This window comes from Coregonus clupeaformis, chromosome 6, assembly GCF_020615455.1.
Source record: "Coregonus clupeaformis isolate EN_2021a chromosome 6, ASM2061545v1, whole genome shotgun sequence".
Lineage (NCBI taxonomy): Eukaryota > Metazoa > Chordata > Actinopteri > Salmoniformes > Salmonidae > Coregonus > Coregonus clupeaformis.
Genome location: NC_059197.1, coordinates 46,312,988 through 46,330,315, shown reverse-complemented (window position 1 = coordinate 46,330,315; position 17,328 = coordinate 46,312,988). Strand labels below are relative to the sequence as shown.

The window sequence follows — 17,328 nt, the reverse complement described above, 5'->3', positions numbered from 1 at the left end:
AAATCCAAGTTTATCTAACTCTAAATCTATATTTTTTGTAAAAACATGCTGAAAAATGCAGGAGCAATGTCTTTGCTCTCTCTCTCTCTCTCTCTCTCTCTCTCTCTCTCTCTCTCTCTCTCTCTCTCTCTCTCTCTCTCTCTCTCTCTCTCTCTCTTTCTCTCTCTCTGCTCTTTACTGCCTGGCCCTCCACAGAGACTCAGCGGAGCTCAGCAACATCTCTCTCGCTCTCTCTCTTATCTCCCGGGGAAACCTGCTGCGCCCGGTGCTGTCCACACCAAGATTAGAGGGAAGGACTGGCACTGGGAAGATTCAAAAACCACGGTCTCCGGGCACACAGCGCGTAACCCATTTTCACTCAGAGGCCACAGCACTAGTGCTGCTTTTAACTGTAACAACAGTGTTCCACTAGTGAATAATACACACCCTGATGTAACAATATGGAAATTGTGTTTCCATAGCTAGGGCTGACAGTGAGGACTTGTAAAGAGCAGAATCAATAACCTCTGCATAATCAAAACAGTTGCTTTGTGAGAAGGTGTTAGAGTTCACAGGTTAGCCTTTGTTATGTAGATGCTGGCTGAAAAGTATCGGTGGCCTGGCTTTGGCCCCAAGTGAGAGGAGGTCCACCGGAGCCATGGTCCAGTGAGACACGGAAACAGAAGATGGAAACAGAAAAGTCTGAGCCTTTTGGGTAAAACATTGGGGTAAATCCTGCATGGAAATGCGCCATCGATGTACCATTGAATACACTTAAAAGTAAAACCTGTCAAAGTAGGTCTTATTATCTGCAGATGTTATCGCAGGTGCAGAGAAATCAAATCAAATCAAATTGTATTTGTCACATGCGCCGAATACGACAGGTGTAGACCTTACCGTGAAGTTCAAGAAAGAGTTAAGAAAATATGTACTAAATAAACAAAAGTAAAAAAATAAAATGAAAAAATAAAAAAAACAATAAAATAACAATAACGAGGCAATATAACGAGGCTACAGTTGAAGTCGGAAGTTTACATACACTTAGGTTGGAGTCATTAAAACTCATTTTTCAACCACTCCACACATTTCTTGTTAACAAACTATAGTTTTGGCAAGTCGGTTAGGACATCTACTTTGTGCATGACCTTCAAACTCAGTGCCTCTTTGCTTGACATCATGGGAAAATCAAAAGAAATCAGCCAAGACCTCCACAAGACCTCAATTGTAGACCTCCACAAGTCTGGTTCATCCTTGGGAGCAATTTCCAAACGCCTGAAGGTACCACGTTCATCTGTACAAAAAATAGTACGCAAGTATAAACACCATGGGACCACGCAGCCGTCATACCGCTCAGGAAGGAGACCCGTTCTGTCTCCTAGAGATGAACATACTTTGGTGCGAAAAGTGCAAATCAATTACAGAACAACAGCAAAGGACCTTGTGAAGATGCTGGAGGAAACAGGTACAAAAGTATCTATATCCACAGTAAAACGAGTCCTATATCGACATAACCTGAAAGGCCGCTCAGCAAGGAAGAACCCACTGCTCCAAAACCGCCATAAAAAAGCCAGACTACGGTTTGCAACTGCACATGGGGACAAAGATCTTACTTTTTGGAGAAATGTCCTCTGGTCTGATGAAACAAAAGAGAACTGTTTGGCCATAATGACCATCATTATGTTTGGAGGGAAAAGGGGAAGTCTTGCAAACCAAAGAACACCATCCCAACCGTGAAGCACGGGGGTGGCAGCATCATGCTGTGGGGGTGCTTTGCTGCAGGAGGGACTGGTGCACTTCACAAAATAGATGGCATCATGAGGAAGGAAAATTATGTGGATATATTGAAGCAACATCTCAAGACATCAGTCAGGAAGTTATAGCTTGGTCGCAAATGGTCTTCCAAATGGACAATGACGCCAAGCATGCTTCCAAAGTTGTGGCAAAATGGCTTAAGGACAACAAAGTCTAGGTATTGCAGTGGCGATCACAAAGCCCTGACCTCAATCCTATAGAACATTTGTGGGCAGAACTGAAAAAGCATATGCGAGCAAGGAGGCCTAAAAACCTGACTCAGTTACACTAGCTCTGTCAGGAGGAATGGGCCAAAAATTCACCCAACTTATTGTGGGAAGCTTGTGGAAGGCTACCCGAAACGTTTGACCCAAGTTAAACAATTTAACGGCAATGCTACCAAATACTAATTGAGAGTATGTAAACTTCTGACCCACTGGGAATGTGATGAAAGAAATAAAAGCTGAAATAAATACTCTACTATTATTCTGACATTTCACATTCTTAAAATAAAGTGGTAATCCTAACTGACCTGAGACAGGACATTTTTACTAGGATTAAATGTCAGGAATTGTGAAAAACTGAGTTTAAATGTATTTGGCTAAGGTGTATGTAAACTTCCGACTTCAACTGTATATACAGCTAGAGTTCTTTGTGTTTCTAGCTCCAACAGTGCAGTGTGTGAGCATGAGCGCGTGCGTCTCTTACTGTCAACAGTATAGACACTTTTTCTCATTGAAACCCTCTTTCAGTCACAATTTGTTTTTGCCTGTGCAGATGTTTCTCCCAACCAAATGTACCAGTTGTCACCTCTTTACAAATTAAGCAGTCACACAGTATTAGAATGTGCAGTCATCAAGTCCTCCTGTAGCACAACAAAACACTGCAATACACTTACCTCCTCTGGCTCCTCAGTCGGACTAGAAAAATACTTCCACGGTTCATTCAGCAAAAACTTCCTTTCTTTCATGACCTGGTCTTCAAATCCATTTCCTTTATATCTGCCTCAAACAACCCTTTCTTCAAACAAAACCTCCCTCGTCCTTCACTTTCTCCTTGGAGAATGTGAGAACTTAGTGCTCTCTGTTATGTTCAGCTTTCTCTTATTTCATTCAAATCCCCAAACAGGAAAGTCATGTCCTGTTGTTCACTGACTAAGTAGAACAGGTCCTGCCTGTGTGTCTATAGACATTTACTTTCATCCTCATTCACTCTTATCATTTTAACCTCTGCCTCTGGTTCAGGACAAGGAACTATGGAACAGTAACATTTTCAATAGGCTATTTACACACTTTCTTTTTGTCTTAGAATGAGGAAAGCTTGAGACTCGGGAGTGGTTCCTTACAAAATGATTCATTACATAATGGCGCGCGCGCACACACACACACACACACACACACACACACACACACACACACACACACACACACACACACACACACACACACACACACACACACACACACACACACACACACACACACACACACGTGTGAAGGAGGTGTCAGCCTGGCAGGCCTGTAGGTATCCAGCAGCTTCACTATACTACTAGAGATGTCTGGAATAACAGCACACATGCTATGTCACACCAGCTACTACCAGTGAGTAGCACAACCCCAGTGGCCTGAATTGGGTGCAAATAATGTCATTACAACCAGATGATGTCATTGCATCGGTAAGCATAGAAATAGCGCACATAGAATAGATCCACCGCTTATCAAATTGGCTTTCAATGAGAGTGACAGATCTATAACTCACATTTGTATGTGAATTTGTTGGGTCGCCCACAAAGCTACATACTGGACCTTTAAAGAGCGTCTGAACACACCGATTCCGCATGTGTTTCTCTGTTGCTCATTAAGAAAAACTAGACTTCAGTCTTGGGATGTGGTTCGATGTGGCAGTTAGACACCAAAGACAGTATTACTTCCTCAAAACAGTCAGCATGAATCTAAGATTTTTTTATTTTTTTACATCCAGCTAAGGTGTTTGGTGCACTATTTCTCAAGTTAAAAAATGCACAACGTGTTGTCTTGTGTAAACAAAGTCAGATCCGCTGCTCTGATGGGCAGGTCTGTCTCACTGTACTGTATGTGTGTTCTGCGGTAGGATTGGATACAGTGAAATCACCGCAGATGTGTATATGGGCAAGTGAGCATTATCGAAATCAAAACCCAACCCTCAAATAAGTCATGACGAACTCACTTACAAAACTCAGGTTTGGACGAGACTGACTTTATGAACAAAATTATCCTATTTACACTTTGTAGTCAATTTTGAAACTAGATGAAATGTTTCTGACTAACATCGATGCCACATAGGCCGTTTTCTATCAGAGAAGTTGTTTATTGCCTTTAGTTGTGCTTTAAATACCCAGTCAGTATCATCACACTGTGTAAATGACGGACCAAGTGATTGATTATGAATCATCCCAAATCAAATCAAATGTTATTTGTTACGTACACAGTTTACAGTAGGTATAAAAGGTGCAGCAAAATGCTTGTGTGCTAACTCCCTCAACAGTGCAGTACAATAATCAATAATAAAGACAAAATAAAAAGTAATAGAAGAGGTAGTATGCATAGTAATATTCTCATACTGTATGTACACTACAGGATATAGTATAGATAATGATTGAGCTCCCCATCTCTGTGCCATAGTGATTCCCCCTCCCCTAATTCACTCTTTCTTTCTTTATCTCTTTCTATTTCTCTGTATGCTACACTTTTTATTCCTTAACTCCCTCTTTCCTCTTCTCTCCCACTTCCTTGTTTATCTCTCGCACTCCTCCTTGCAGACTAGAAAAGGGGGGCCATCCTGCTTCAAGGTGACACTACACAGCATCCTTCACAGAAAACCATATATTTTCTTTTTATCGTTTATTCAATCTACCTTTAAGCATAGTCTATTTCGCTTATCGGGGCAGAAGACATTTCAAAACACTTATTGAAATCAGATTCTTCTACTTTTTCACTTCAGGCACTTGTTGTCTAACAGTATTCTCTCTCTCTCTCTCTCTCTCTCTATATATATATATATATATGCATTCGGAAAGTATTCAGACCCCTTGACTTTTTCCACATTTTGTTACATTACAGCCTTATTCTAAAATGAATTAAAAGTATTTCTTTCTCTCATCAATCTACACACAATACCCCATAATGACAAAGCAAAAACAGGTTTTTAGACATTTGTCTAAATAAAAAACGTAAATATCACATTTACATAAGTATTCAGACCCTTTACTCAGTACTTTGTTGAAGCATCTTTGGCAGCGATTACAGCCTCGAGTCTTCTTGGGTATGACGCTACAAGCTTGGTACACCTGTATTTGGGGAGTTTCTCCCATTCTTCTCTGCAGATCTTCTCAAGCTCTGTCAGGTTGGATGGGGAGCGTCGCTGCACAGCTATTTGCAGGTCTCTCCAGAGGTTCGATTGGGTTCAAGTCCGGGCTCTGGCTAGGCCACTCAAGGACATTCAGAGACTTGTCCCGAAGCCACTCTTGCGTTGTCTTGGCTGTGTACTTAGGGTCGTTGTCCTGTTGGAAGTTGAACCTTCGCCCCAGTCTGAGGTCCATCACGGATCTCTCTGTACTTTGCTCCGTTAATCTTTCCCTCGATCCTGACTAGTCTCTCAATCCCTGCTGCTGAAAAACATCCCCACAGCATGATGCTGCCACCACCATGCTTCACTGTAGGGATGGTGTCAGGTTCCTCCAGACATGACGCTTGGCATTCAGGCCAAAGAGTTCAATCTTGGTTTCATCAGACCAGAACATCTTGTTTCTCATGGTCAGAGTCCTTTAGGTGCCTTTTGGCAAACTCTAAGCGGGCTATCATGTCTTTTACTGAGGAGTGGCTTCCGCCTGGCTACTGTACCATAAAGGTCTGATTGGTGGAGTGCTGCAGAGACTGTCCTTCTGGAAAGTTCTCCCATCTCCACAGAGGAACTCTGGAGCTCTGTCAGAGTGACCATCGGGTTCTTGGTCACCTCCCTGACCAAGGCCCTTCTCCGCCGATTGCTCAGTTTGGCCGGGTGGCCAGCTCTAAGAAGAGTCTTGGTGGTTCCAAACTTCTTCCATTTAAGAATTATGGAGGCCACTGTGTTCTTGGGGACCTTCAATGCAGCAGAGATTTTTTGGTACCCTTCCCCAGATCTGTGCCTCAACACAATCCTGTCTCTGAACTCTACGGACAATTCCTTCGACCTCATGGCTTGGTTTTTGCTCTGACATGCACTGTCAACTGTGGGAACTTATATAGACAGGTATGTGCCTTTCCAAATCATATCCAATCAATTAAATTTATCACAGGTGGACTCCAATCAAGTTGTAGAAACATCTCAAGGATGATCGATGGAAACAGGATGCACCTGAGCTCAATTTCGAGTCTCATAGCAAAGGGTCTGAATGCTTATGTAAATAAGGTATTTCAGTATTTTTTCTAAAAACCTGTTTTCGCTTTGTCATTATGGGGTATTGTGTGTAGATTGATGAGGAAAATGTTCATATAATCCATTTTAGAATAAGGCTGTAACGTAACATAATGTGGAAAAGGGGAAGGGGTCTGAATACATAAAAATAGTCCACAGAAAGACAAGTGTTAGATCTTATTGAATCTGGCAGCTCCCTCTGTTTCTCTCTAGTCTCCAGGATGACCTCTAAAGAGTTACCCTCTATGAACAGTGAATGAAGCCCATCCAGGCCTCATAGAGCTGACTCACTATGCGTCATACACACTATTCCTTTTATAGTGCACAACTTTTGACCAGGCTCTGATCAAAATTAGTGCACTATATAGGGAATAGGGTGCCATTTGGGAGCCAGAGTCTGCTCCCAGGCCCAGTCAGTGTGGCATTCTGTCTGCTAAGCTACCTTATTCCTGCTATGATTGCAATACCAAGACTTCTTTTTTGATGAGGGTTTAATTTGCACTGATGGTTCTATGAGGCTGTTTCACTGGGTTTGTTGGATGAACTTATTGTAAGTCGCTGTGGATAAGAGTGTCTGCCAAATAAATTAAAAAAACATGTAAATACTACCATGGTTCCTCTCAAATGTGTTCTGATTGGCCAGGTTCAGACAGTGCACTGACACCATTTTCAGTATTTCACAGTATTGCACAAAGCCAAACAATACCAGCGCTCACTTGGGTCTTTACTTTCCACACTGTCCTATCCAGCACGGTTCCAGCAACTATGGTGGATGGGTAACCAGGGCAGCTTGGCTCGGTTCAACTCGGCTCGGTAGTGTGAAAATGGTATGATGAGTGAGACAGGCATGAGGTGGTACGTGTCCTACCTTCATGGTGGGCGGGGCGGTGCGGGGGGGCGAGGGGGGGCAATCTCCCAAGGGCACATTGGAGATGGTCAGCAGTTCCTGCTTCCTGGAACACATCAAACACAACAGAGGACATTATAATAAGGCATCATGATGTCGCATTCTGTACATAGAATGCAGAGGCACAATGATAGTACACAGGACGGATGCTGCATCACATCTCACCCTACTTCACTGAGATGCTAGGGTGGGAGGTATACGGGAGAAATGTCATTCCCCTAGACTGTGCAGCAGGCCTAGTTATAGTCCATGTATATAATGTTAGCCAAGAGTTACTACTCCAGTCATGTGGTCAGGAAAAACCCCAACCGTACTCATACTCCAACTGTTTATAGATCAACCAAATCAAATCAAACTTTATTTGTCACATGCGCCGAATACAACCGTGAAATGCTTACTTACAAGCCCTTAACCAACAATGTAGTTTTAAGAAGAATTTGAGTTACGAAAATAGTAACACAACAAAATAACAATAACGAGGCTATATATACAGAGCGTACCGGTACCGAGTCAATGTGCGGGTGTACAGGTTAGTCGAGGTAATTGAGGAAATATGTACATGTAGGTAGGGGTAAAGTGACTATGCATAGATAATAAACAGCGAGTAGCAGCAGTGTAAAAAAAGGGGGGGGGGGGATAAAGGGAAATAGTCCGGGTAGCCATTTGATTAACTGCTCAGCAGTCTTATGGCTTGGGGTTAGAAGCTGTTAAGGAGCCTTTTGGACCTAGACTTGACGCTCCGCTATCGCTTGCCTTGCGGTAACAGAGAGAACAGACTATGACTAGTGTGGCTGGAGTTTTGATAATTTTTAGGGCCTTCTTCTGACACCGCCTGGTATAGAGGTCCTGGATGGCAGGAAGCTTGGCCCCAGTGATGTACTGGGCCGTACGCACTACCCTCTGTAGTGCCTTGCGGTCGGAGGCCGAGCAGTTGCCATACCAGGCGGTGATGCTACCAGTCAGGATGCTCTCGATGGTGCAGCTGTATAACTTTTTGAGGATCTGAGGACCCATGCCAAATCTTTTCAGTCTCCTGAGTGGGAATAGGCTTTGTCGTGCCCTCTTCATGACTATATTGGTGTGTTTGGACCATGATAGTGTGTTGGTGATGTGGACACCAAAGAACTTGAAGCTCTTGACCTGCTCCACTACAGCCCCGTCGATGAAAATGGGGGTGTGCTCGGCCCTCCTTTTCCTGTAGTCCACGATCATCTCCTTTGTCTTGATCACGTTGAGGGAGAGGTTGTTGTCCTGGCACCACACGGCCAGGTCTCTGACCTCCTCCCTATAGGCTGTCTCATCGTTGTCGGTGATCAGGCCTACCCCCATTGTGTCGTCTGCAAACTTAATGATGGTGTTGGAGTCGTGCTTGGCCACAAAGTCGTGGGTGAACAGGGAGTACAGGAGGGGACTAAGCACGCACTCGAGGGCCCTCCGTGTTCAGGATCAGCATGGCAGATGTGTTGTTGCCTACCCTTACCACCTGTGGCCGGCCCGTCAGGAAGTCCAGGATCCATTTGCAGAGGGAGGTGATTAGTCCCAGGGTCCTTAGCTTAGTGATGAGCGTTGAGGGCACTATGGTGTTGAACGCTGAGCTGTAGTCAATGAACAGCATTCTCACGTAGGTGTTCCTTTTGTCCAGGTGGGAAAGGGCAGTGTGGAGTGCAATAAAGATTGTGTCATCTGTGGATCTGTTGGGGCGGTATGCAAATTGGATTGGGTCTAGGGTTTCTGGGATGATGGTGTTGATGTGAGCCATGACCAGCCGTTCAAAGCACTTCATGGCTACAAACGTGAGGCTACAAACGTTAGGCAGGTTACCTTGGTGTTTTGGGGCACAGGGACTATTGTGGTCTGCTTGAAACATGTAGGTATTACAGACTCGGGTTAGGACAGGTTGAAAATGTCAGTGAAGACACTTGCCTGTTGGTCAGCGCATGCTCTGAGTACACGTCCTGGTAATCCATCTGGCCCTGCGGCCTTGTGAATGTTGACCTGTTTAAAGGTCTTACTCACATCGGCTACTGAGAAAGCGATCACAGTCGTCCGGAACAACTGGTGCTGTCATGCATGCTTCAGTGTTGCTTCCCCCGAAGCACGCATAGAAATAATTTAGCTCTTCTGGTAGGCTTGTGTCACTGGGCAGCTCGCGGCTGGGTTTCCCTTTGTAGTCCGTAATAGTTTGCAAGCCCTGCCATATCCGACGAGCGTCAGAGCCAGAGTAGTAAGATTCAATCTAAGTCCTGTATTGACTCTTTGCCTGTTTGATTGTTCATGGGAGGGCATAGTGGGATTTCTTATAAGCATCCGGGTTAGAGTCCCGCTCCTTGAAAGCGGCAGCTCTACCCTTTAGCTAAGTGTGGATGTTGCATGTAATCCATGGCTTCTGGTTGGGGTACGTACGGTCACTGTGGGGACGACGTCATCTATGCACTTATTGATGAAGCCGGTGACTGATGTGGTATACTCCTCAATGCCAGATGAACCCCATCAGATGAACCCCGGAACATATTCCAGTCTGTGCTAGCAAAACAGTCCTGTAGCTTAGCATCTGCGTCGTCTGACTACTTCTGTATTGAGCGAGTCACTGGTACTTCCTGCTTTAGTTTTTGCTAGTAAGCAGGAATCAGGAGGATAAAATTATGGAGAGCTTTGTACGAATCTCTGTGTGTGGAGTAAAGGTGGTCTAGAGTTTTTTTTTCCTCTGGTTGCATGTGACATGCTGGTAGAAATTAGGTAAAACGGATGTAAGTTTTCCTGCATTAAAGTCCCGGCCACTAGGAGTGCCGCTTCTGGATGAGCATTTTCTTGTTTGCTTATGGCCTTATACAGCTCATTGAGTGCGGTCTTAGCGCCAACATCGGTTTGTGGTTGTAAACTGACAGCTACGAAAAATATAGATGAAAACGCTCTTGGTAAATAGTGTGGTCTACAGCTTATCATGAGATACTCTACCTCAGGCGAACAAAACCTAGAGACTTCTTTAATATTAGATTTTACACACCAGCTGTTATTGACAAATAGACACAGACCACCACCCCTCGTCTTACCGGAGGCAGCTGTTCTGTCTTGCCGATGCATGCAAACCCAGCAAACTGTATATTATCCATGTTGTCGTTCAGCCACAACTCGGTGAAACATAAGATATTACAGTTTTGAATGTCCCGTTGGCAGGATAGTCTCGAACGGAGCTCATCCAGTTTATTCTCCAATGATTGCACGTTGGCCAACAGGACGGATGGTAGAGGCGGGTTACCCACTCGCCGACAAATTCTCAGAAGGCACACGGATCTGCGTCCTCTGTATCGGCGTCTCTTCTTCATGCGAATGACGGGGATTTGGGCTTGGTCTGGTATCAGCAGTAAATCCTTCGCTTCCAACTCTTTAAATAATTTTTTTTAGTCCAGTTCGAGGTGAGTAATCGCTGTTATGATATCCAGAAGCTCTTTCCGGTCATAAGAGACGATAGCATCAACATTACATACAAAATAAGTTACAAACAATGCGAAAAAACACACAAAATAGCACAATTGGCTAGGAGCCTGTAAAACGGCAGCCATCCCCTCCAGCTCCATTCCTTAGCTAGCAGCTTAAATAAATTGTAAAAAGTAATATAGAATTAAGATAACAACACATGCAAAAGGGTTGCAGGACATTCTTCCCTATTATCAATACTCAATATCAATACCAGAAGAAACTTGATGGGAAGAAAAACCTTAAAAGCAAATGACAGCATCATCAAAAGGCTAAAGGATTGCAGGAGGAAATTCTACCTGAGATCAATAGTGGATGTCAATATCAGAGAGATACATAACACGCAATACTGTAACTCCATCCAATTCACAGTAAGTGGAACAAGGAGACCAACGTGCAACCTATTTATCTGGTATGTGGGAACTAATGCAGCCATCTCTCCATTGGATAATGTAATAGCTTCAGTGTGTGAAAGTAGCATGCTCCCTCCACAGTGTTCAAAGGAAACAAGAGAACATTTGATATTTCCATTCAGAAAGAGAAACAAGCTGCAAAGAATAGCCAGCTCTTACTCCTTCTCTCTTTCTCTCACCCCCTCTCTCTTTTTCTCTCTTTCTCTCACTCCCTCTCTATTTTTCTCTCTTTCTCTGACTCCCTCTCCTTTTCTCTCACTCTCTCGCTTTCTCTCACTCACTCCCTTTCTTTCTTTCTCTTTCTTTCTCCCTCTCTTTGTCGCTCTCTTTTTCTCACTTTCTCCCCTTTCCTCTCACTCCCTCTCCTCCTGTTAGTATGAGCACAGGACACGGCGTGCCGAGTGCTGGAAACAAGTGGTCATGCCCCAGACTTCCCCTTCCATTGACAGCCCAGCCACCCCAGGCTTCTCCAATAATTTCCATAGTACCAACACAATGTAGCACTGTCTCTAGCTGTTGCTAGCGGTTAACACTGAGCCAATGGCGGACACTAACAAAACAGAGTATAAGTACAAGCAGGAGAAGTTGGATTCCTTCCCCCATTTACTCAGTTGACGGAGATACACAGAGTGTACATAGCAACTGCTACAGCTCCAGAGAAAAGTATTATTAGAAAATGTCAGTTCCCAGACTCTAAACTTTTGTAGCTCAGAGCTGACCTGAGTGGAACCCTTTGTTCAGACCCTTGCCCCTGGGGCTGGTCACTGCTGTCTGGGCTTAGCTTTAATAACAGCCAAGTCTCAACATACACACACATACACATACACACACACACACACACACACACACACACACACACACACACACACACACACACAGGTGCTGCTCCCAGACAGAGACAGTCTGTGTGTGAGATAGTGTGTGAGAGACAGCGCTGGCGTAGTCTGTCCTTGCTGCCTGTCTCGGTGGTTCAAATGAAACAGCTCCTGCGTCACCCTGAATGGCTCTCTCTCCGGGAGGGGTGGAGCAAGGGAGGGAGACGCAGCATGACAAAGGAAAATAGAGGGAAAAGAGAGAGCGAGCGAGCGAGAGAGAGCGAGAGAAAGATGAAACAGAGAACAAGGGGGGCAACAGAGTTGACGGAGGACAATAGGCCTGATAGTGAAAGGGAAGGTTAAAGCTAGAGATTCTTATGAGGTCTAACGCTTTGACAACCACACACACCAGACAATTAATGAATAAAAGTGTGTGGATTCAAAGTAATACATTCAAAAGTGAATGGAGATAATGATATGACCTATAGGATACGTCTCCTATCTTGTATCCACAATAAACACCCTTAATTATCTAGCCTAACTCCTATGTTTCACATTCACCACCCAACTCCTTTAGTCTTTTTAATTGGACCTGATTCAATACTAATTACATCTGCACTGCAATCCTGTTTACCTAATGTTCCGCCAATATGCCTCCCTGTTTCACATATTGATAACATCCTGGAGAGATGACAGGCACTGCACACAGTGTACTGTACCTACCTCAGCTAGTATCAACACATAAACAGGGGAAAGGGAGCGAGGGGGAGGGAGTGAGGAAGGAGGAGAGAGTGAGAGAGGGGGGAGGGAGAGAGAGAGGGGGTAGAGGGAGGGAGGGGGGAGGAGAAGGAGAGGAAGGAAGAAGGAAGGAAGGAAGGAAGGAAGGAAGGAAGGAAGGAAGGAAGGAAGGAAGGAAGGAAGGAAGGAAGGAAGGAAGGAAGGAAGGAAGGAAGGAAGGAAGGAAGGAAGGAAGGAAGGAAGGAAGGAAGGAAGGAAGGAAGGAAGGAAGGAAGGGAGGGAGGGAGGGAGGGAGGGAGGGAGGGAGGGAGGGAGGGAGGGAGGGAGGGAGGGGAAGAGTACAATGGCCCCTTGCTTCAATTACCCCCCTGTGATGTGATGTTCTATTTCCAGCCCGATACAGATATTTGTTACAAAACTCAATAATGAAGTTGATTATCCTCCAGAACTACAATTATAGAAGCCCAATCATTCCTCTAATGAACTTAACACGTGGCCTATTAGACAGGAAAACAAAGATGAGGAAATACATTAATCTGCCAGCAGGACATCAGGTGCAACCAGTCCATTACCGCAGGGTTTCCTAACCCTCTCCTCGGGCCCCCCCAGACATTTCACATTTTTGTTTAAACCCTAAACTGGCACACCTAATTCAATTAGTCAAAGGCTTGACGTCTGCGGGGGCCCAAGGAGAGGGTTGGAAAACCCTGTGACTAGCGTACTGGCCAACCTTTTAATTGTCTGTATGCTGGACATATGCAGCATCAGCCTATAGACTGAGCCATCAAGTCAGCAATCATCATCATCATCATTCGCCGTGGTAGACATAGCTGGCATACATAGCCGCATCAATCAGGACCATAGCAGAGTATGTATGTATAAATTATGCACTGACATATTTGACATAGCGCTGTATCAATATGAGATCTGCCCGGTGTAAAAATAGCAGTGAGGATGGATGTGCTTGTTCCTCCCATCTATCCTAGCAGATCAGATGACATGGACAGTCGGACTCAGACCAATGGCTTAATGTAATGAACGTCAGTGTGTGAGGTGTTGAAAGGGTGCGTTCTGCAGGCTGGGATGATGGCTCATGGCTCCCAGTTTATGGCTAACACAAGTGAAGTGGCCCATTGAAGGACCCCTTACCTCAGCACTGACCACAGGGGAGTCAGTAGCTAATCATACACCTCTAAAATGTTAGCACACTATGGTGGCAGTAGCCAATCAGGACCCTTTATTTCATCAGGTATATGGGAGCAGTGGTCTAACAAGGATTAGTGTCCTCCACAAAGGGTTAAGGGGAGCCAAGAAGCCCAGTGGCCCATTGAATGACCCTTACCTATTCACTGGGCACTGGGGGGCCAGTAGCCTGCAAGGAACCCTATAATGTTAGCATATAGTAGCCTGGGGGGACCAGTCGCCAGACAAGGACCTCTCATCTCCACATAGGCTACAGGGGGGCCAGTTGCTCATAAGCCATAAGGAATCCCATAGGCACCCAGGTAACTGAAGAGGTCTACAGGGATACTTCCTGTTTCCTGCTGGGACTCACTCCCAACTGGGCACAGACGTCAGTTCAATGTCTAGTTTTGATTTATATTTGGTTGAGTTGTCAACTAACGTGAATTCAACGTGAAATCAACCAAAAATGTCACCCTGTCATTGGATTTAGGTTAAAAGTTGGGTGATAAAAATACTAAATTCCCTTACGTTGATGACTTTTTGCATATCCAATTAGTTTTCCACTTTGATTCAACATCATCACATTGAATGTTTTGGTTGAAATGATGTGGAAACAATGTTGATTCAACCAGTTTTTGCCCAGTGGGTCCGATGCGTAAACAGGCTATTTATAGATACAGGGGTCAAAGGAGAGTGGAGCCCAGCCAGTCAACTGAATGGCTGAGGAACACATGGGCACACACACACACACACCTTCCTGGAAGAGTTCCAGAGAGTGGAGGGTATACTGCGAGGGATTGATTTGTTCTCCCAAATGAAACCTGAATGAAGTTGGGAAAATAATTACTGCAGCAACAACACCAAATCGAAAGAGGAAGAAATCAATTGTAGAACACTGTGTAAACACTTTGATTGACCAAACCTTGCTGAGACAATGACCTCTTAGAAAGACACTTTCTCTCAATATGGAATCCCAAACTCAATAAGAAGAGCAGTGCTGTGGACTCCAGGTCTTGTATTCATAAAGTGGCTCAGATAAGGATCAGGTCCCCCCTGTCCATGTAATATTATTCACTAAGATTTAAAAAAGGCAAAACTGATCCTAGATCATCACTCCTACTCTGAGATGCTTAATGAATGTGGGCCCAGTTCTCAAAGAAAAGAAGCAGACAGATGCCACCGCCGATGGCATTCTGTAATGGGTAGTCTAACAGTCAGCATTTCTATATAGGACACACACACACAAATGAAATGAAAACCGCCTGACGCTAACATAATATCCCCTTGCCTCATCTCCAGATCACAACATAAGCGGAGATACACTGTGTACATGAAATCTTCTATCCGGTTGTATTTGCAGACTGATTACTTTCAGCACAGGAAACTGCTGGGAGGAGAATGGACATCGGACATCGAACCACACAATCACAGGATAACTGCATTAATGCCAGAGCCAATACAGATTATTCATATCAAAATCCTCTTTCACTGACTCCGGACCTGTACACACACTCCTCCAGTCTAGTGAATACAACCATTGGTGTTAGAACAGGGTTGCCCAACCCTGTTCCTGGAGAGCTACACTCCTGTAGGTTTTCGCTCCAACCCCAGGTGTTACTAACCTGATTCATCTTATCAACCTGCTAATTATTAGAATCAGGTGTGCTAGATTAGAGTTGGAGCAAAAACCTACAGGATGGTAGCGCTCCAGGAACAGGGTTGGGCAGTCCTGCCTAAGAGGAAGCCATATGCTATGTATCGAAAATGAACTCATCATGAGACAGTTTTTAAAGGCAACGTGATTTTCCTGTATTATATATACAGTCCCAGTCAACAGTTTGGACACACCTACTCATTCAAGGATTTTTCTTTATTTTTACTATTTTCTACATTGTAGAATAATAGTGAAGACATCAAAACGATGAAATAACACATATGGAATCATGTAGTAACCAAAAAACTGTTAAACAAATCAAAATACATTTTATATTTGAGATTCTTCTCAAAATAGCCACCCTTTGCCTTGATGACAGCATAGCACACTCTTTTCATTCTCTCAACCAGCTTCATGAGGTAGTCACCTGGAATGCATTTCAATTAACAGGTGTGACTTCTTAAAAGTTAATCAGTGGAATTTATTTCCTTCTTAATGCGTTTGAGCCAAGCAGTTGTGTTGTGACAAGGTAGGGGTGGTATACAGAAGATAGCCCTATTTGGTAAAAGACCAAGTCCATATTATGGCAGGAAGTGCTCAAATAAGCAAAGAGAAATGACAGTCCATCATTATTTTAAGACATGAAGGTCAGTCAATACGGAACATTTCAAGAACTTTGAAAGTTTCTTCAAGTGCAGTCGCGAAAACCATCAAGCGCTAGGATTAAACTGGCTCTCATGAGGACTGCCACAGGAATGGAAGACCCAGAGTTACCTCTGCTGCAGAGGATAAGTTCATTAGAGTTACCAGCCTCAGAAATTTCAGCCCAAATAAATGCTTCACAGAGTTCTCAACATCAACTGTTCAGAGGAGACTGTGTGAATCAGGCCTTCATGGTTGAATTGCTGCAAAGAAACCACTACTAAAGGACATCAATAAGAAGAAGAGACTTGCTTGGGCCAAGAAACACAAGCAATGGACATTAGACCAGTGGAAATGTGTCCTTTGGTCTGGAATCCAAATTTGAGATTTTTGGTTCCAACCGCCGTGTCTTTGTGAGACGCGGTGTGGGTGAACGGATGATCTTCACATGTGTATTTCCCACTGTAAAGCATGGAGGTGACACTGTCTGTGATTTATGTAGAATTCAAGGCACACTTAACCAGCATGGCTACCACAGCATTCTGCAGCGATACGCCATTCCCATCTGGTTTGGGTTTAGTGGGACTATCATTTGTTTTTCAACAGGACAATGACCCAACACACATCCAGGCTGTGTAAGTGTTATTTTACCAAGAAGGAGAGTGATGGAGTGCTGCATCAGATGACCTGGCCTCCACAATCCCCCGACCTCAACCAAATTGAGATGGTTTGGGATGAGTCGGACCGCAGAGTGAAGGAAAAGCAGCCAACAAGTGCTCAGCATATGTGGGAACTCCTTCAAGACTGTTGGAAAAGCATTCCAGGCAAAGCTGTTATCAAGGCAAAGGGTGGCTATTTGAAGAATCTCAAATATATATTTTGATTTGTTTAACACTTCTTTGGTTACTACATGATTCCATGGTTACTACATGTGTTATTTCATAGTTTTGTAGTGTATATACAGACAAGATTAAATCAAGAATAGTCTGATGGGTGACAATATTAGCCTATCATTTGTGAATTATATATTATCACTTGTGAATGATGCCCAGCTTAAGGCAAGAAATAGCGCATCCCTTTTGTTTTGCGACTTTTTCAAATCATAGTCGCACACCTCATGTAGGCTAGCCCATAGTCCTACATGTTTTGATAAGGTTTGTATCACAATTAAAGTGGCCAAATAACTTCTTAAAATTAAGCACATTAATCCGCTTTACAATGGGTGTAGAGCCTAACTGGCATACATAAGCAGCACGTTTTAAGTTTGGGTAAGATAATTTTCACCATAAAAATGCACCT

General features: G+C 44.0%; 1 protein-coding gene across 4 annotated transcripts in view; it reads right to left on the bottom strand.

Moving 5' to 3' along the window:
* LOC121567472 (rap1 GTPase-activating protein 2-like) overlaps positions 1-17,328 on the bottom strand; it is a 77,448-nt gene that overhangs the window by 46,235 nt on the left and 13,885 nt on the right. For all 4 annotated transcript variants that reach the window (XM_045220852.1, XM_045220853.1, XM_045220854.1 and 1 more), the window contains exon 2: positions 7,070-7,154. In XM_045220852.1, the coding sequence (XP_045076787.1) occupies positions 7,070-7,154 (85 nt within the window). The remainder of the gene's footprint in view (positions 1-7,069; positions 7,155-17,328) is intronic.